A 21,694-nucleotide genomic window follows, 5' to 3' on the forward strand; every position below is an offset into this window, starting at 1 on the left:
TGCTTAGGTCTCCTTGAGAATACATAAAGACTAAGGGCATTTTCACCTCAGCGATAACTCTTTAAAACGGCCAGACAATGGTTCACATTGCCAAATAACAAATGTACCTTTTGGCTCAAATTAAAACCAAAATGAAGAGGTTAAGACAAGTCATGAGCTAAGTGCATAATGGGTCCACAGTGGAATGTTTGAGCTGCTTCTTGCTTGTCATAATGCGTCAAGTGGCTAAAACGGACAAAGTGGTGATGAATTGCCAATGGTGCTCCTTCTTGCCTTGTCATTGTTTCTAAAGGTTTTGGACCTCTATAGCAATTAGCACATCCTGTACTGAATTCAAAGTGCGTTTCAACACACCTTATTTCCTTAAATTATTTCAGACTGTCTTGCAATTGTTTTCACATTAGAAACAGACAAATGCACTTTCAGATTGGCAGCAGATCAATGTTGGGTTTTTTTTTTGTCAAACTGTTTAGACTATTTTGATGTGTACCAAAGTCCACATGAAGTGTTCGCACTTTAAAGACGAAAGGAGTGCACTCAGTAGAGTGCAGATTTCTGCCAGGTGTAGTAGGTGCCTCCCTTTCGCCTTACACGCACACATGGACAGAAAAACCAGTGTTTTTCTTGGCATTACAACAATATTCTGCAGTGTCCATGCCGATTGAATGGGAAATATGGAAAAAAACTTGTTAGTATGCAGCGCTCAAGCTAAAAAAATACACCTTATAAAAACGTTTTGCCTGTCAGTCTGTGGATGTATAGCCTCCTTGGCGGATCCTTGCTCGAATGCGACCAAGTCTGACATGATGAAATGACACCTGTCAGGGGACAGTACTGCTCCATCAAATTACAGACCCATCAGTATTCTCCCAGTAGCCTCTAAAATTGCTGAAAAGATTGTGTGTGACCAGCTAGTCACCCACTTAAACGAAGGTGCAGATAATTTACACCCAATGCAATTTGGTTTCCGTAAGCATCATTCCACAGAAACTAAGATCTGTTATTTTGTGGAGCAGATTAAAAGATATTTTGACAATGGTGGTCGGAGCTGTGTTTTTGGATTTTACAAAGGCCTTCGACACCGTTAATCATGACGTCCTACTCTCGAAGATTTCACTATTTAAGTTTTCCGTTGATGCATTAGACAGGATGGAGTCCTATTTAAATAAGAGAAAACAGTGTAATAAAATTGGTGACAACTGTTCAGAAAACACATATTGTACATCTGGGGTCCCTCAAGGGTCTATACTAGGACCAATTTTATTTAGTATATACATAAACGACCTTCCACAAGCCTGTCCTGATGTAAACATTCAAATGTTTGCCGACGATACGGTCATCTTCACTCATGCAAGATCAAAAGAGCAAGTTGCAGCTAAATTAACAGCTGCCATATGCAAGGTGTCTGATTGGCTTACAAACTCACGCTTAACTCCCAATGTAAGCAAAACAGTCTGCATGTACTTTACATCAGGGACCAACAACACAGTTGATCCGGACATTTTATTAAATGGTGAAGTTATTAATACAGTGACACATGTAAAATATTTAGGCATCATAATAGACAAGCACTTGTCTTTTAAAAAACATGTCAGTAAGGTAACCAGGAATGTTAAGTTCAATTTGAATAATAATAAGAGCACCAGGCATCAAATGTCTTCATCTGCCGCATATCTTTTTCTACATGCCATGATTTTCCCTCATTTGTCGTATTGTATAACAACTTGGTCCCAAGCAGGTGTGACACCTGCCAGTATATTCTCTATATAAACGGATTTTTAAAATATTGGATAAAAAACCAAGGGAATTTCACCACTGCTGTGACTGATTAATCCTATTCTTGAAATTGTATTTTTATAGCGGAGTTTTAACACTTGAGACTATGGCACTTCCGCATGGCGGCGAGGTGAATAAGGCGAATCATATTTGGTTCATCCACTGTCCCTCCAGTTCTCCTGTGCTGAGATCAGCAGCAAATGATTTGCTGACTTGTGAAATATGATTGGCTTCTTGTTTACTTTCAAGACTCATGTCCGAATACATGTTTTGGTTTTGACACCAACAGCTGCCCGATCTGACTCGACTGTAGATGTGAGTCGCGCATGCACACGGTTAACTCAGTGCGGGCAGTGACAGTGAACAGCGCTGGTTAAGCCACCTGGAGAGTGAATGAGGAGAAGGAGTGATGATAGTGAGACCAGGGGCGTTTCCAGGATTTGAGGACATTCGGGGCTTAGCCCGGACTTCTGCAGGGAGGTCCAACGGGGATTCTTTCCCGGAAAATTTTTTATGCAGTCTGGCACCTCAATATGATGGTTAACTTTTGTTTGTGCCTATAGTAAAATGAATGAGTCGTTACCGTTTTATTGGAAATTTGATTTATTTATGAGAAAACCCCTGCTAAAGGACAATAAACGTATGCTGTGGGATTAGACGAGTATGGCTCGCTAGATAAACGGCACCTATAATCATGATGAAGAGATTCTCTTCATCATGATTGTAGATGCCGAATCAAATTCATATAAATCAACAGGCAATTTCAATCATTACTGAAAAGTTACTACATAGGCTAAATTCTTACCCTTCCTTCTCTTTTGGAAAAATCCAAAAAGATTGAGTTGTTTTTTTCCTGCACGCCTTGCAATTTCTCCTCTACTCGTCTCTTCCCACTTTAACTTGTCACGTCACTCAGCGCTGGCCATCAGACCTTTCCACATATACACGGCATGTGTGCGCGTGCACACGGAGTTAGTTTAGAGACCTGCATTTATTTTGACAGGTTGTTATGTTACAAAGACTACTGGACATTCACACACATTACGTTTTTTTTTTCAGGCTTCACATAGGCTTAAATTTAAAATCATATTCGGGGCTACACTCAAAGCATTCGGGGCTTAAGCCCTGGAAAAATGACCTGGCGATGCTGATGGCGAGAACAAATGTTTTTCGAAGGTTTTTAATCACTACAACCACTAGAGGTTCTTCATCATACCGTCATGACTGTGCAAAAAAAGTTTTAGGCTGATAGGTCCATTAGTTTGCAAGATTAGCTGCAGACAGACACATGCCAGCACGCGACCAAATGCATAATCCCCTCCAGGCTACTACGAGGGAACAAAAACGCCCCCTAATTTTTTTCTCACCATGTCCCTAATACAGCACCAAAAGGCTAGCGCCTGGTGAAGATAAAAATCCATCCATCCATCCATCCATTTTCCAAACTCAGGGTCGCAGGGATGCTGGAGCCTATCCCACCAGTCATTGGGGACAGGCAGGGAGACACCATGGACAGGCCACCAGTCCATCACAGGGCCCACACACACACATAGGGACAATTTAGTTTGGCCGATTCACCTGACCTACATGTCTTTGGACTGTGGGAGGAAACCAGAGCACCCAGGGGAAGCCCACGCAGACACGGGGAGAACATGCAAACTCCACACAGAGGACGACCCAGGATGACCCCCCAAGGTTGGACTACTCCGGGGCTCGAACCCAGGACCTTCTTGCTGTGAGGCGACTGCGCTAACCAGTGTGCCACCGTGCCACCGAGATAAAAATCCAATTAACAAAAAAAAATAAATTGGTAAAGGCCAGATCATATGGCATAGGTTAATGCCACCCAAGAATACACAGACACAAGGTACCTTAGTAAACTTCACGAGAGCAGATGTGCATCATTTGTATTGATTTCTCATCTATAGGCTTTTCTACAGGTCTTATTTTTCGGATGGCTCTTTAACTGTGGCATTCAGCAGTTTCACCTAAAAATGTGGACTCAATCTCAAAGACCAGCGTTGTGACACTGCCATTTATTATTAAACACACACGACTGTGATGGTCCACTGCGACACTTCATCACCAGCGTGTTTGACAGTGAAATTCAAATCACATGATGCACATGAAACGCCGGTAAAGGACATTATCTGCTGGGGGCATCTTTCAAAGAGCAAGTAGCAATTACCAATCTGCCTGACACTCACCTCCCTCTCCCACTTGGATGACCTGCTTTACAAAGCTCCCAGGTTTAAGGGCCGTTTTAATGCATTTTGACAGGAGCTAACATTCCAGTCTCACTGGGATAAGCAAGAAAGTGTCATAACAAATGCACTGGACCGGACCGGACTTATAAGTGAACCACAATTTAAAATCACTGAGACTGACAGCGGTCCCCCGTGGCCGAGCACATAAATATTCCACAGATCCAGCATCAGATAGCCATGTGTAACGCTACGGAAAAGAAAAAAAAAAGTACAGGCTATCCGGGGGCTTATTCATTTTAGAAATGTGATATGGAAGGACCTTTGCGGCACGGGGTTGAAACTCTTGGTCATGAGCCGTTGTAGCATGGAAGCATATTGACCAGCTTGAGCATAACCATGCATTTTTGGGGGGGGGGGGGGATACCAATTTGTCCCCTCAATATGCAGTAGAAAATATGTAAAATATTCTCCTTTTATGAACCCTGTCAACGAATCTGTCTCTTGTTATTTCCTATTTATTTCCATTTGTTAAGGAAAACATACGTGTGTGACCCCTCCCTCCCAATCGTACACTTGGTCGCATCCATCTAGCACACACAATTGGGTTGTCTGATTTAGCATGTTGTTGTTGCTATTAATGGTTGCTAAAAAAGCTCAGAATCGGATCTCCTGATGTTCTCATCCACCTCACATCGTTCTGTGCTGTGATGTAATTTGACAGGGTTTTTTTTTCTTCTGGTCAGTCAGTGGAAGTGAACAAACAGAAGAAGTAACGTCACCTAAAAAGTGGAGAACGCAGGACCGGTGTCGTGCCAAGGTACATATCCCCTGATAGGAAGTGTACCCCTGGCCGCACCAAGGGGTACACTTCCTATCAGAGGGCAACTTCCGATGGCGCTAGCCTCCAAAGTAGGCGTCAGATTGTTTCACACTTGGTATAGGTAGATTCAGCAGGTGACCCTGAATGCTTTGGTGTATGATATGTGCATGTTCCATTTGGTAAATAGTGAAAAACAAGCTAAGGATTCAGCCAGGGGCACACTTCTATCAAGGGATACGTACCTTGGCAGGACACCGGTCGACACCGGCAGCCGGACATAGGAGGGTTTTTTTCAGACAGTAAGTAACTAGATCCCTAAACAGGTAATGTTAGCTTAGTAGATAAAGGAATAGCAAATGTTTCAGGTAGCTGTTACTACTCTACATTGTACACTCTTTATATAGCATGATAATATTAAAGTAAATAAAACTAGCAATACAAGCAGAATATTAAATGTATCAAATTGAAATGACAATAAAAAGGGTGTCTCCCGCCTGCCGCCCAATGACTACTGGGATAGGCTCCAGTATCCCGCAACCCTACTTAGGATAAGCGGCTTGGATAATGAATGAATGAAATTAAAATTATCATCAAGGTCAGTCATTGCTCTTCAGGTAAAATAATGTTAGCTGGTTACAATTCAACTCCTCAAAAGTATGTTCTAAATGTGCAAATTTTCATATATAGATATCATAGATCATGTGGGAAATGCACTTTAAAAAACATTTCTGGGGGAGGGCTCTCATTTGGACCCCCCCACGCCCCCAACGTCTATACCATGGTTTCGCCCTTGTTGACCAGTGACTAATATGAGTGCAAATCAATAGGAACACGGTCCAGGCAACTGGCACCAGCAATGCTGAAAAAGCAATTGTTGGAAGCAAATCCTGTCATAAATCACTATAAGCTGGCAGCCCTGTGTGTCCCTGAAAGTCGCTGTCTGTCTGTGAGGCTGGGGCGCAGCGAGCCCGTTTCAAAAGGATGCTGTACATGTACATGTAAGCACTTACACTGAGGAAAAATAGACAAGTACCCAAAAGAATCCCGAATTACAGTCAAGTCAATACCATAATGAAATTATTCATCACCATCATCCCCCTTGTCATCATCAGAATCAAAGCCACCATCTTCACCACCCTTTCCAAATTCCTTCTTAAAATACAAATGTTGAGAAAGCGTCTGAAACAGGCCAGTTGTCACTGTCACCATTCGATGGGAGGTCCAGTGGCTCTTTTGGTTGTTATACAATAGCCATGAAGTGGAGCCCCACATCAATTTATCCTGCTCTGCCCTCCTCTTGCCTGCTTGCACCTCAGAGTCACATACTATTGAGAGAGGGACAGATGTTGAGATATGTGTGGCAGGCCTTGCCAGGGGGGCATCTGTGCACTGCAACTGTCCTCGGTTTTAGTTTTTTGAAGAAAGGGGCTTTAAAAGGGAGAATCGATAGGCCAGCTTGATGGGGAAAGCTGTCGCTCAGCTGGATGGATGAAAGAATGGATGGACATACAGACCGACAAATCAAGGGTTTACAACATGCAGCGTCCAGGCCTGTTGCTAGTCTACACACACCTTCTGTGTGCGTGTGGTTGAATGTGTGCATGTGAGTGTGAGTGTGAGAGGCGAGTGTGTGCAGCTGTCGTGTGTGTGTGTGTGTGTGTGTGCTTAAAAATTCCTTGCTTATCTTCACTCGACTCTCTCTCCCACCCACATGACACTGTGTATTTACGATGAGCCGGTGAAGCGTGGCCGGCCGTCTGTTGAGAGTAATTAGTGCACAGGTAGGTGACCTCGCAGGCATCAGGTAGAGCTGCACGGAGCCGCAAGTACCAAACATTAGCTGCTGAGTATCACACATCCATAAACATGAATACCAAGATTCTCAGCATGCCAAGCACAAACAAATTATGAGAAATAGAAACCTGAGGCGAACACAATATTTCTCAAAACATGAATTCTTCTCTAGCTTCACTGTACAGTAACCTTTAAAAATGTTAAAGGATCGACTACCTCGAATCACTGAAATTTAACTATATCCCATTTGGTTGTAGGTCCCACAGTGATATTCCCCCCGGCTTTTTCTCTCTAACTGTACTTGGCCAGTTACCCTATTTTCCGAGCTGTCCCGGTCGCTGTTCCACCCCCTCTGCCGATCCGGGGGGGCTGCAGACTACCACATGCCTCCTTCAATACATGTGGAGTCACCAGTCGCTTCTTCTCACCTGACAGTGAGGAGTTTCGCCAGTGGGATGTAGCGCACGGGAGGATCACGCTATTCCCCTCTGTTCCCCCTTCCCCCCGAACAGGCGCCCCGACCGACCGGAGGAGGCACTAGTGCAGCAACCAGGACACATACCAACATCCAGCTTCCCACCCGCAGACACAGCCAATTGTGTCTGTGGGGATGCCCGACCAAGCCGGAGGTAACATGGGGATCCGAACCGGCAAACCCTCTGGTTGGCAGGCAGGCAACAGAATAGACCGCTACGCTACCCGGACACCCTCCACAGTGATAGTTGAGTGTTTTATGCTGTCTCACTCTGATCCCAGAGCTGTGTTAGCTTTCTCCCAGTCACCAAGTCTTCCTGTCCCCCAATGACACAGCTTTCTAGTTAGCAAAGCAATCACGTGGCCCCTTGATACCAGATGACTCACGAGAGGCAGACAAACAGTATGGAACCGTTCATCAACATTTTTCTGTTAGCGGACTTGTGAATCACACACATGCCCCGTCAGTCGCACCCAAACCCACAAACACACACACACACACACACCCCTATCGTCTCTGGTAAGAATGGAGCTGGCAGAGATAAGGGACGAAAACCAAGAGGGGTAAAAGCTGAAGGTACGTGGAATTATTAAACAGCAGCAGCACAGCAGTCCAATTTTAATCATCCTAAACCCCCCGATCCCATTTGGCACTTGCCATAGGTAAGGGACTTAAGCAGGACATCCTGTCAGGTTGTTGGACAGAAAGAGAAGAGGCTATATTAATGGAAAAAAAAAACCTGCAACAAAATTCAATTTTCGGCATTAAGCACAGAGCGTACCGAGAGGATGTTGAGAGGAGAGTGCTCCAGGAGTGCATAAAAGATGGGCACCGGTACAAAAGCGGTCTTTGATGAACAGCACTTCACCACATGTCACACAGGTACAAACACACACAGGCAGGCCCCGCTACAACTGACGGAGCAAAGTTGACGTGCGCCGTGTCGACATCAACGCCACATCTCGTCAGTTCACCGTTCACCGCGTGACCTTACCGCTGACCCCGACGCTTGGTACTCTTAAAAGACACAATAAAAACCAAACAAAACAAAAATAGCATCTGACAGACACAAGCTACCTCCTGTCAACTCGCACCAGCTATCCTCCCCAAACACACGCGCAAACACCAACAGACACACACACTGACAAATTTTCTCATTAGGCGTGACAGGGAGATCTTTTCATTTCGGCTCATCCTTTTTCCTCTTCCCCAAATCCCTGTCCCAGTTGCACGAGGAGTGAAATTAGGTTGGCTAGGATGAGATTCTAATCCCTCTTGATTTAGTGCGAGACCCCCTTCCCTTCACCAAACCCTCTCCCACCAGATGCTATTGCTCACAAAACCTAGTAACCAGCAATGCAGAGATACAAAAAAAAAACAAAAAAAAAAAACCAACACTTGCTTTTTGCCCCAAAACTACACCTCAAACAGCACCTTATCAGTGGTGAGTAACACAAAACATCATCAGCGGCATACGGTAAACAGGAGACAATGTTAATCACACGGGTCCGGACTTAGATGTCCGACAAGCAACAGCAGCAGAGGCTTAACTCCTTTGATGAGAGTGTTGCTGTCTCATTTAGCCTCATCTTCGCTGAGCTCCGGTACATTACATAACTAAATACACTCACGAATGCAAAGGCACAGACAACAAAGACACACACACACACACACACACACACACACACACACACACACACACACACACACACACACACACACACACACACACACACACACACACACACATACATACATACACACAACCCCAGGCTTGGCCTGCACTGCTGTGGACTGCCATCTGAAGAGGTTAGCTCGCAACTAGCGTAGCCAATGAGGTCTAAGGAGGGAAGGACAAAAAAAAGAATTAAATGAATGAACGAACGAATGATCTGTGAGCTGAAAAGAATTTCTCCCTCCCTTTAAACCAGGCATTTAACAGAGAACTTGCCAGCTATCTCTTTTTACCATCGGCAGTCGATTCCGTTGCCTACCAACACAGGGATCACCGGATCGAATCCCCGTGTTACCTCTAGCTTGGTCGGGCGTCCCTACAGACACAAATGGCCGTGCCTGAGAGTGGGAAGCCGGATGTGGGTATACGTCCTGGTCACTGCACTAGCACCTCCTCTGGTTGGTCGGGGCACCTGTTCGGGGGGGAGGGGGAACTGGGGGGAATAGCGTGACCCTCCCAAACGCTACGTCCCCCTGGTGAAACTCCTCACTGTCAGGTGAAAAGAAATGGCTGACGACTCCACATGTATCGGAGGAGGCATGTGGTAGTCTGCAGCCCTCCCTGGATCGGCAGAGGGGGTGGAGCAGCAACTGGGATGGCTCGGAGAGTGGGGCAATTGGCCGGATACAATTGGAGAGAAAAAAAGGGGGGGGGGGATTTGGCCAATATCAGTCCAGTGTGAACTGGTCACAATGCGGAACTGACCCGCATGCGCAAAAGAACAATAACAAAGACAATAACAAAACATCATGGCTGCTTTGCTGATTTGAGGCTTCAGCTTCTTTATACTTAGCTTCAAGGCTCTTAACTTTTCTCTGACACTGCAGCCACATTCTTCTGTGGCCCCGTTTGGTCATTTATTTGATATGCTTTCAAACACAGACCGGTTATGATACCAACCCTCTAATTCTCTAATTTTGCTTATACAGAAGTGTCACCCCAAATACTAATGAGGTTTTTTTTTATTTTAAATTGGATTGGACCCCCCCCCCCCCTTTTTCTCCCCAATTGTATCCAGCCAACTACCCCACTCTTCCGAGCCATCCCGGTCACTGCTCTGTCCTCTCTGCCAATCCGGGGAGAGCTGCAGACTACCACATGCCTCCCCCAATACATGTTGAGTCGCCAGCCGCTTCTTTTCACCTGACAGTGAGGCGTTTCGCCAGGGGAAAATAGCATGTGGGACGGCGCTATTTGCCCTAGTTCCCCCTCCCCCCTGAACAGGCGCCCGACCGACCAGGACACATACCTACATCCGGCTTCCCACCTGCAGACACGGCAAACTGTATCAGTAGGGACGCCCGACCAAGCCGGAGGTAACACAGGGATTCGAACTGCCAATCCCCGTGTTGGTAGGCAATGGAATAGACCGCCACGCCACCCGGATACCCTCATATTTATGATGTTTAACACCTCACTGTCCCTCCACTGACTACATCCACCGCAGCTATCTTCCATGTTTGTAATCACATGACTCCCGCCAGCGCAGATTTGTGATGTGTCAATCAGGAATGACGTGAAAGTCGCATGCATTCTGATATGCCTGTTCAGACTGAAGTCGCATTGCAAAAAAAACAAAAAACAAAACAGAACTGTATCGGATTTAGGACCAAATCTGATTCGAAAAGATTTGGGCCAGATTTGTGCGTTCATATTGCTTAGAAAAAAAATCTGATCTGTGTCACACGTAGGCAAAAAAAACAGATTTGGACCACTTTTGTCTGCAGTCTGAATGAAGCCTTTATTAATGCAGCCAAAACACAGACAGGAGTGGCAGCTGGAGAGAAATCATTCATTATATCCCTAATCAGGAATCATCATCTGGGATATATCATAAATTATACATAATCATAATAATGTTATATTCTTTAAATCATGAATTACTCCTCAAATAAAGACTTCATAACAAAGCAAGCAATGGTTTCTTTAGGGGCTGATATTGTAAAAAGACAAAGTTAATTCACAAGAAACCATCAGAATAAAGTATATTTCTCTGAAACTCTGAACTTTGGGACTCTGAAATATATTACAAATTCTCACCCAGAGCTTGGTCAAAAATAGGACACAGACTTGAGAATACCTTTAAGTCTACCTTGACATATGTGCCACAGGCTTTTCATGGCATCTATGCCTATTGTATTAACAACAAAATGTTCAAGATAGATCAGTCGTTAGAATTTATCGAAGAGGAGAGCGTCCTGCTCTGAAACAGAATGGAAGCCAGATGAATTATAACTGACATCAAAACCTACACATTTCATCAAACCTTTGTTTGGTCTACTAAATAGACTGCCTGAGTAAAATATGGAAATCCATCCATCCATTATCCAAACCGCTTATCCTGCTCTCAGGGTCACGGGGATGCTGGAGCCTATCCCAGCAGTCATCGGGCGGCAGGTGGGGAGACACCCTGGACAGGCCGCCAGACCATCACAGGGCCAACGCACACACACACACACACATTCATACCTAGGGGCAATTTAGTACGGCCAATTCACCTGACCTGCATGTCTTTGGATTGTGGGAGGAAACCGGAGCCCCTGGAGGAAACCCACGCAGACACGGGGAGAACATGCAAACTCCACACAGAGGACGACCCGGGCCAACCCCCAAGGTTGGAATACCCCGGGGCTCGAACCCAGGACCTTCTTGCTGTGAGGCAACCATGCTAACCACTGCGCCACCATGCCGCCCCAAAATGTGGAAATGTTCCATAAATTTTAATGGCTGATCATTATCATTATTTTCTGAACATCCATGTTGAAGCAGTACTGTAAAACCTGTGACAAAGCCTGTGCCCATGTGTTTGCACAAAATGTGCATATGCCCATACAAAAATGTACACACCAATACACATTTTTGGTGCATACAAAAGTTACTGGCTTGTATGACAATGTGCATATGTGCATGTAAGCACATGTGCAATTTTGTGTGTACATTTGTATGCAGTGTGAAAGGCTGTACTAATCATCCACTCACATTTCTATTGGTTAGTCATGTAAGACCCTGCGCAGGCCCTACACGTTTGCATGAAAGTGAACATCTGCACACACGTTTTACACGTAATTGTGTGGACATGCCTACTCACCAATAGAAGCACACACGCGAGTTAGTGTGTTTTTGTGCACACACACATCTACTTCCATTTGTATGTGCGAGTCCTCTCATGCCCCGTGCCTGCCGATGAGATAATCTGGCAGGGCATGGAGCGACAATTTGATTCATTGATCTGCGTCTCGCCAGCTCACAGGGAGCCTCTGAGATATAGCGCTGTCACCTCCCCTGCCCACACCAGTAAAGAGCCATCTCTCCTGAGAGGGGAGCCACCACTGTGGTAGACGCTAAGCCAACAGACGACCTAACACTCACATGCACACACAGGAAAAGCAAAGACTATCACAGAGATGGGCCCAACCAGTACTACATACACAGTATTAAAAAGCTAAAGTAATACAGCGCGTTTGCCCTGTAAGGGAACATAGGGGGAAAGGCAGAGGACAGGAAAGGAGAAAGGAAGGAGGAAAAGTACTATTTCCCCCCTAGTTCTTCCAACCTTTTGCAAGTCGTGCTTCTTATCACAAATCCAGATTGTACTTTCAGTCCCGTGTCAACGTTCTCAAAGCCAAACAGCTTCTTTTTTAAAATCCGCACTTTATAACCAAGCAATTTTTGCTTATTTGTGGAATTAAATTGCTAATTCAGTGGACACCTAATACACACAAACTGCTTGCACAGCAAAACCTTTTTCAGTTGCTCATGCCTTTTTTGAAAAGGCCCTTTTCTCTGCTGAGGTATTGTGCAGAAAACAATTGAAAGTGGTGCGTGTGTGCAGTTAGGCATATCTGTCTCCACGCATTACCACACATGGATCAATAAGACTTCTATTCCTGGCTATTAGATCTTACAGTAGGGGCTGGTCTGCCTCGCTCTCTCTCGCTCTCTCACTCTCTCTCTGCATCTCTCCCTCTTGCCGCACTATTCCTTGTCTTCTTTGTTGTTTATCCACCCCCCACCCCCCTTGTGGTTTTTTCCCCCCTCTATCCTCTAGTTTTTCTCTCTCTCACTTCCTTTCCTTCCCTCTTCCAAAGAGCACCGAGCAGACATTGGACACATCTCCCAGCTGGCCAGCTAGAGCCAGAGGCATGCATCAAACATGGGACAGTTTTGGGGGGGATCACAGAAGTGATTGGCTTTATGGCTGGAGGGGTCGGCCGTCTGCTCAGAGGAAACAAGCACGGACGCATGCACGAAAGCACACACACACACAATTTCTAACTTAAACACCTACAGACGAACACAAACACACAGCCACACATGCACACACACACACCTCCTGCTGTAATTCTCCGCACTCTGCCAAATTGCCAGGCTAAGGCCCTTGATCTGCCACTTCCTGTAATCCTCTATGGGAGAAGGGTGCAGCCAAATGTCTGGACAGGCCAGGCAGGCAGGCAAACGCACGCACGCGCGCGCACGCACACACACACACGCGCGCGCGCGCGCACACACACACACACACACAAACAGATAGCAGTCATGGGTAGCCACTAGCTGCACAAGCAGTAGCTCTAAAACATGGAAGGTGTTTTGGGGAAAATGCGAATTCCCGACAACACACAAGAAAAAAAAAATACTGAGATACCAATTTTAAGCCAATCGGTGCACAGATCGTAGCAATAACATGTGGTAGTGCTCCTCATGAGAAGAGGTGACGATATACATATGGATTTTCAAGTAACTGCAAAATGTCACATCATAATGTTGTGTTCATAATAGCTAAATTTAGGTGTAGTTTTCACTACCCATCCTTCAAGCCGTATTTGGCATTGCCAGCATCGTGTCATGAGCTGCAACTGTTAAAAGAAACTTGGTGGGCTCTACCACTTGAATGCTATTACATTAGCCTCACTGATGACATAATGAGACACAAAACCTGAAGCACAGCTTGCGCTTCGCCAATGACAATTCTCATCACAGAGTAAAGATGATGAATACGCTAGTGTGGTCCCATCATTTGTATTGAGCTGGTGTCACTGTCATCAGATAGGAAGAGACGAGACGGCCAAAACTGCAGCAGGAAGGAGAAACGGCACCAACTACACGTCTCTCTTGGCTCTGATAAGGCTCTATCTGATCAACAGTCATTTAGACAGAACGAAGATTTCTCAGTTTAAACTTTCAAGTTTAAACTGATCGGTTTCAGCCAGCAGGAACCATATGCTGAGACGGCTCTACCTAAATACGTGGTCACCATTCTTTCATGTGTTATCTTTTTGGTGGTATGGTGGAAACCATATCTTCGCCCCTGTGTGGAGCCGCCAGTGCATGTGACCATATGCTGTACCAGTAATATGGGCAAACACTGCTCATCGAGCTCATTAAAAAATTTACTTATGAATTCTGGGGTGAATAATATGCCCAGACACAGTATTTCTACCAAAGGAGCCATCTTGGTAATCATCCTCTATTCCTCCACAGACCTGATACAGAATTTCATCTGCATTAGATCATCATCTGTGGTAATACAGCAAGTTTAAAAAAATGCCAAAAGTGAGTTAAGGTATTTCACTCTAGAACTTGCAAGAACACCTTCATCTTCCTCCATATCGACCAGCTGTTTTTAGCCTCACCTTTCTATGCAGGTGAACCCAACTATGAGTCACAGCCATGAGAACCAGCAGGTGGGGAAGGAGGGAGCCAGGCGGACAGCTCTTCATCACACTATAATGAGCTGGCAACGGTTGTAGAACAGAGAGAAGAACACATGGAGGAACTGTAAAAGTGGCCCTGACACAGGCCAGCTAGCAGGCGTCCTCTGAAGCTCTACGACTCCCTGTGGTGCCATTTCACTGCAAGCTGTTGTCCCTGTTTGTGTAAACAGCCCGCAACTGCTAGCAAGCTGATATGAGCAACCTTAAACACATTCTTCTGCAGCAATACAGTGGAAACACTGACTTTTCAATGTCTTTTTCTGAGCTTTTAAATGCCTGGGTGAGAAGTCTTCACAAGAACGGAGATTACGTCCAAAAACAAGCTTAGTTGAAGAAAAAAAAAAGAATTCAAACATTGTTGTGTTGTTCTTGCTTTTTCCATTTGTGGTTGATATAATTTTAGATGCAAAGCACTTCATGAACCTGGCTTCAAATGGACTCATTCACTTACAAACAGTCTCACATATACTATCTGTGAAGATTTGGGGTGGGGGTGGAGATGGGGGGGGTGGGGGTGCGACCACTCCAAAAATGTTTGAGTGGGTACATATGCAAGACATTAAAGATTTTTATTTTTCTAATTAAGATTATGATCCTCATTAGTAAGAGACTTGGCAAAATAGAAATATATATATATATATATATATATATATATATTTGCGCCACCACCATTAATGCCCATGTGGTTTCATTCAAGTCAAAATCTCACAGAAACTCCATCAACAGAGATGCAGGTAAGACGTTCTCTATCACCTTTAACATGCTGAAACATGTCCATCTTTTATGAAAGTTTATGTTTCTGATATGTCATCTTGCTTTTCTGGGTTGTTGGTTAGCTCAAAACATTTAGATGAGCTAACTTTAGCTCTGCAGAACCAGTGCAAAAGCATCCATTTTATAATGTCAATGTTAGGTACAATCCACAACTGTTGCACACAGCGGCTGTCCGCCCGACTTCTGCCATTGTTTTGGTTAAACTTCATAAACACTGTTCGCTTTATTACTTTAGAATGTGAAAACCAGTCAATGTTGCATCGCTTTCAGTTCCTTTAGAGGCTTCCAGTTGTCCCCATTTCTCAAAAAAAATATACTCAAAATTGATCCAGTAAACCACTCATGTTGTTGCAGCACTTCACATAGCCGTCGTGGCGCACACCATTACAGATTGTACCTTTAAGCATCCAGTCAGGATATTTTGTTAATAATATGTAATCTTAGTTACTCAACTGAAAATGTGCAGTCAATACTAGCCGTAGATCCAATCACAAACTTGAGAAGGTGATCCTGTAATTTTTTATCACAATAAAGCCACATGAAAGTTGTGCTTTGCATCTCCGACACTATGTGTGCTGAAGGTTGGATTACGGACTGGATAAAGCAGGCAACTGCCCCGGGGCCCCAGGTTTGTCATATGTCAGCGGTTTGTGGCAATTTGATTAAATGCAAATATGTTTAGAAATATATTAACTTAAATTATAGGCCTTATGAGGGGGCCTGCATTATTAACTAGTCTCGAGGCCCTTTCAAATAGAGGGACCCTGTGTTAATAGCTTGTCTGAAAGTTTTCCTAGTGGTGCTTGACTATATTGCTCAAGGAATGATATCTGTTAAATTGGATAATTCATGAACCTTTTAACTACATTAATAGTACTGTCAATCAATCAATCAAGTTGCATTTTATATAGCACTGTGTAGTCAGTCATGTCATGATATGTGCACAATGTACAGTGGCCAATTCGCCATGTTGCTGGGGCCCCCTAGCAGTTAATCTGGCCTCATGTGTCCTTGCACATTTCTTATTCTAGTTATACAGCTTGACAAATGACAAATGGGAATGAAGGTAAAGCCATGATCAGCCGGTTAAATAGCCTTGAATTAAAAGGACAGGCTTTCTGGTATCTGCCTGGTTCGATAGCAAACATCTCGCCTCATTCTACCTACTGTCAGTGATGTCCCTGAGCATCTGACCACGACAGCCTCCCAATGCCACTTACCTGTTGCTGAGGAGAGGCTAGCCTTATGCAGGCTGTCCCTCACAGGACTGACACACTGAAGATCAATAGGAAGTGAAAGGATACAATCTGAGAGCCCCATTCTGGGTCCCTATGGCCAGGATCTTCTGCACCGGGTCAAAGGCCATGGAGGACGGCTGATAGGGGAAGCCATGGCGGACAGTCTGCCACAACCAATAGAGAGAAGAGACGGGGGTGGGGTGGGGGGTTAAGCTGTTAGGGTATATCAAAATATATCAATTAGCATCCCAGAAAAGTTAAATCATTTCATCTGGATGAGGTGATTCAAAAACATTTCTGGGCTTTTTACACCTGGGTTGAGCATGCGTCGAAGCATACCAATTAGCAATAGCAAGAATATGTCAGTTAGCGTGTCACGGTGCTCGGCAGCGCTGCTGTAAAGCAGAAAGACACTTTACAGTGAAGTAGAATTGTACATCTGGGTATGTAAAGTACTGTGTAACACAAGTGACAACAAGTAAATTCTCAGAAAGTGTTTTTTTTCTCAGAGACAAAAAATAAGAGTCGCGTCTGTCCCTGCGGAGGAGGCTCATGTCGGTATGCTAATGCTAACGCTTTGTTAAGTCAACCAGAGTGCTTTAATCACAGCGGACGTATTTTCACCACCTCCTCTCTCTCTCTCTCTCTCCCTCCTTCTTTCTTCCATCTTTCTCCTCGTCCTTCTCGTTCTCCTCCCACATAGAGTCGTGATTACATTTGAGCTCTGGAAATAAAAAGCAGCAGTACAAAAACACGGTCCGGAGGCGTTGTGGCTCCACGCTGTATGGACCTGTAGCGTCGGTGGTCGGTTGCTGGACGTGTCCGTGTTACATAAGAGGGGACACCTGCCCCGGTCACGTGGTCACATCGGAAAATGATGGCGGTAAGTAAACCCTGTTTCACCCCCCCCCCCCCCACACACACACACACACACCCCATCGATCAGCAGGCACCATGCGGGCCTACATGCGCCGTGGACGCGTTTCATTCCAACTCTGATGAGAGTTCAGGAAATTTGATAAACCTAACTTAAAGAGATAAAAGAAAAAAAAAGAGTTGCTCTGACCTTATCTCTGTCTAATCTCCCTTGTAATGCGAACAGATTAAAAAAAAGTAAGATTATCAAAGAACAACCAATACCCTCGGTTTGAGCGCGTACACATTTTGCAGTGTTACGCGCGATGCTTGTACAGTTCAAACCAGTTTCGCCCGTCAAAAAAACAAAAATGTCACGAAACCCCGAAGTTTCTAAACCGCATTCACCCCAAATACCGCGCATTATAAAGACGACCGGAGAGGATAAAATAGAAAGCGCGCACAGCAATGTCTGCAAAAGCCTAAAACCAAACCATTAGTTCGCACTTTGGGACCATCTTAGCTTTATAATGTGGTACTATATATAAAGCAGCTGTGTGCACACACCACTGCGCTCCGTTTTGTTTTTTGGGGGGGGGGGTTTCTGGCGCAGTCCTCGCCAATGGATCAATCATCTGGTGGTGAACCGGTGTGTGTGTGTGTGTGTGGTGTGTGTGTGTGTGTGTGTGTGTGTGTGCGAGAGAGAGAGAGAGAGAGAGAGAGAGAGAGAGAGAGAGAGAGAGAGAGAGAGAGAGAGAGAGAGAGAGAGAGAGAGAGAGAGAGAGAGAGAGAGAGAGAGAGAGAGAGGAGAGAGAGAGAGAGAGAGAGAGAGAGAGAGAGGCGGGAAGAAGGGTACCAGTGGGAGAAAGGGGGTGGGTGGGGGGGGGCATTGACTGATTTGTTAATCCAAACCCAGCAGATTATGCAAGAGGCGAGATGGCCCAACCCCTCAGTATGACAGTTCATGCGAAGTGCACATGAACGAGTATCATTTTAACAGAGAGAATACTAGCTATGCATCACTGTGCAGAGAATGATTGTTTTTGGTCAATGACGCGGTGTAAAATTACACAAAAAAGTCGTCAAATATGAGATCGCGTATTTGCATCACGCAGGAACCATTTGCGCATTTTATGGTATGTTCAGTCCTGGCGACCAAGCTTGGAAAGACACGGCTCTCGTTTGTTTATTCTGTATTTAGTATATGAGGCTTTATTATCAAAACGCATTTGGCAATCATTTCGCTATAGTTCAACACGGGACTGCAGAATAACATGCAGCTGGAGGTTGTGTCGATAAACGATCATCTATAGCGAGGAGCGCACTTGCACCTGCTGTATGTTGCGATGGGATACGAAGTGAGGTGATAGCGGTGCACGGAAAACAATACAGGTCCAGTAAACACACATATGGGGTTAAACGTGTTGAATTCGGCTGCATATAACACAGGAAAAAAAACATCTGTCTCGCCCACCTTGCAGAGCTGAAAATGCTCGGACTGAAGGGTCTCCTGGATCAGATTGTTCTCTTGTGGCCCCACTTGGACGGACGGGGTGGAGGAGGAGACCTCTTTCAAGCCGTCCAAAACCTTCCTGATGTTGAACTTCTTCATTTTACCCCCCAAGAAACACGGTGGACGAGACTATGGGACCACAGAAAGGAGATGGGCCGCAGTAGATATGGGGAAAGCCTCTCTCTCTCGCGCGCGCGCGCTCTCTCTCTCTCTCTCGCTCTCTCTCGCTCTCTCTCTCTCTCTCTCTCTCTCTCTCTCTCTCTCTCTCTCTCTCTCTCTCTCTCTCTCTCTCTCTCTCTCTCTCTCCAGATTTCCTCTGTATATCTCACATGTTAGTGTTTCTTCTTAGCACAGTCTCCATGCTGTACGGATCTGCCGCGGACCGCTGGGGTCGGGGCTCCCAAAGCGTTCAAATCTCAGAAGACAATCGCTTCTGTAGCGGCTGATCTGTGACGCGGCGGTGTGTTCGTGTCTCAGTCCGCGTCCCACTGCGTCTCGGCGGCTTTCTCTTCTGATCGCTGCTCCGCGCTGCTTAACGCGGAAACGCACACGAGTGGTGGGTGCTGTTGCGGATTTCAGCACCCGGATGTCTGACAGAGGCTTCACCATAAAGCTCCCACCACCTTGCTGCCCTTCTCTCCTCCTCTCATCGACCCCCTGCGTCAGAAGCAAAAGCCCTCTCTCTCTCCCTCCCTCTCTATCTCTCGCTGTTTCTCTCATACGCACACTCAAACGTCATTACTCACAAACACACACACACACACACACACACACACACACACACATGATTACGCACGCACGCGCACACACACACACACGCACACAATTTTGCTCCACTGCAATCGGTGATGTTGGGATGCAGCAGTAGTCAGTGGGTATGGGGGGCAGACAGAGAGAGAGAGAGGGTGTGCCTGCCAGGCTGCCCAGCAGCCAGACGACGTTGTTCTTCATAACAAAGACCCGGTGCATACAATAAATACAGCCATATTCACTGGCCGGCCACTACGTTGGCAGAGTTCAGCCAGTATCAAGAGCTGCATGAATTTAACTGAAACCCGGCTCGGCTTTTAAGCCTCAAATCAGATTTGAACAAAAGCCAATCTTTTAGCTCCAGAGGACACTTAGAGAGGCAGTGTTATCAGCATAATGCAGTGAACCAGATGTTCCTCCATGTACATCAATAATTGATTGTGCAGTCTTTGACTCAGTTAGCCTTCTCCATAGTGGTGTAGCTACACAGAGAGAAGTCAGTGCAGCTACCCCCCCCCCCAGATGTCAAACTCTAAATAGCCCCCAAGCCCCCATCTCCACAGACGTTAATATAATCAACTGTAGGGTGTAGTAATGGGGGGGGGGCGCCAAAATCTCAGACATATGCCCATCCTTACTGGACGTCACTGCTCTTGGAGATCTAGCTACTGTATGTAGAAGTCACCAAACAAAGGCGTCCGGGTAGCATAGCGGTCTGTTCTGTTGCCTACCAACACGGGGATCGCCGGTTCGAACCCCCGTGTTATCTCCGGCTTGATAGGGCGTCCCTATACAGACACAATTGGCTCAGTCTGCGGGTGAGAAGCCGGATGTGTCCTGGTCGCTGCACTAGCGCCTCCTTTGGTTGGTCGGGCGCCTGTTTGGGGGGGCTGGGGGGAATACCGTGATCCTCCCACGTCTTACAGCCCCCTGGCAAAACTCCTTACTGTCAGGTGAAAAGAAGCGGCTGGTGACCCCACATGTATGGGAGAAGGCATGTGGTAGTCTGCAGCCCTCCCCGGATCAGCAGAGGGGGTGGAGCACGGCTCAGAAGATTGGGGTAATTGGCCGGATACAATGGGGGGGGGGGATTCAAAACAAAAAAGAAGACACCAAGCACCAGTAGTTATTCTAGAGCTCTACTGCTCGGTCTGACTTGTCAGGTCTCCCCCTGCAGACCCAGCTACCCTCCTGGCTTCACACCTCAGCTGCATGTGCGTGTGTGCACACACGGAGGGTGACGGAGTGAAGTAGCGGCACAGAGAAGCTCGACTTGGGCTCCCCATTCCTGGCTGACGGTGACCACCTGTAAGGACTGTTTGCCGATACGACAGGTGCCTGACGGTGAGAGGGGCCCGGGTGCAGCGGCGGAAGTAATATTTGTGTTTGCACTTTTGCTAAGTCACACCTGATGCCCAACACCGCCCTAAACTGGGGAAAAGTCAAAAATGGCAGTTTTAATCCACACGCCAAGCCCACGTCGCTATCATTTCTGATACAACATGATCCTCAGTGAGCAATGCTGATTGTGTGCACCTGTCCACGGTGCTTCCTGTGCTAGCCATCTTTTGTTTATGCATGGCTGACATAAAGGACGTATCAAGGAAATAAAGATGTGATTGAGTAAAAGGCCACGAAAAGGCGATGAAGAGGATAAGGTAGCAAATTATTAATTCAGTCATCGCATCACCGTGGCTCGGGAACAATTGTTTGCAAGTGTGAGTTGCATAATGAACTGAAATTGACCACACACTTTCCAAGCCCAACTAATGATATCACCAGATCCGGAATACATTATGCAGCCAAACACAAAGGCCCTTATTAGTCAATCTCTGTAAGTCTGTGTGTGTGATTGTTTGTTTATGTGTGTGTGTGTGTGTGTGTGTGTGTGTATAAGAGTGTTTATGTGTCCATATTTGTGTCTGTTTGGGTGTGTTCATTAGTGTGTGTGTGTGTGTGTGTGTGTGTGTGTGTGTGTGTGTGTGAGTGTTATGGGAGGGGAGGGGAGGGGAGGGATCTGGGCAACTCTGACATCAGTGATTTCAT

At 45.9% G+C, this 21,694-nt stretch overlaps 1 protein-coding gene across 4 annotated transcripts in view; it reads right to left on the reverse strand.

The window, feature by feature from the left end:
• Positions 1-18,997, reverse strand: part of stxbp5a (syntaxin binding protein 5a (tomosyn)) — a 134,661-nt gene extending 115,664 nt beyond the window's left edge. For all 4 annotated transcript variants that reach the window (XM_056294696.1, XM_056294694.1, XM_056294695.1 and 1 more), the window contains exons 1-2: positions 18,860-18,997; positions 16,597-16,694 (exon numbers count right to left, since the gene is read on the reverse strand). In XM_056294696.1, coding sequence (XP_056150671.1) covers positions 16,597-16,694; positions 18,860-18,997 — 236 coding nt within the window. The remainder of the gene's footprint in view (positions 1-16,596; positions 16,695-18,859) is intronic.
• Positions 18,998-21,694: the final 2,697 nt, after the last annotated feature.

This window comes from Lampris incognitus, chromosome 15 (assembly GCF_029633865.1).
Source record: "Lampris incognitus isolate fLamInc1 chromosome 15, fLamInc1.hap2, whole genome shotgun sequence".
Lineage (NCBI taxonomy): Eukaryota > Metazoa > Chordata > Actinopteri > Lampriformes > Lampridae > Lampris > Lampris incognitus.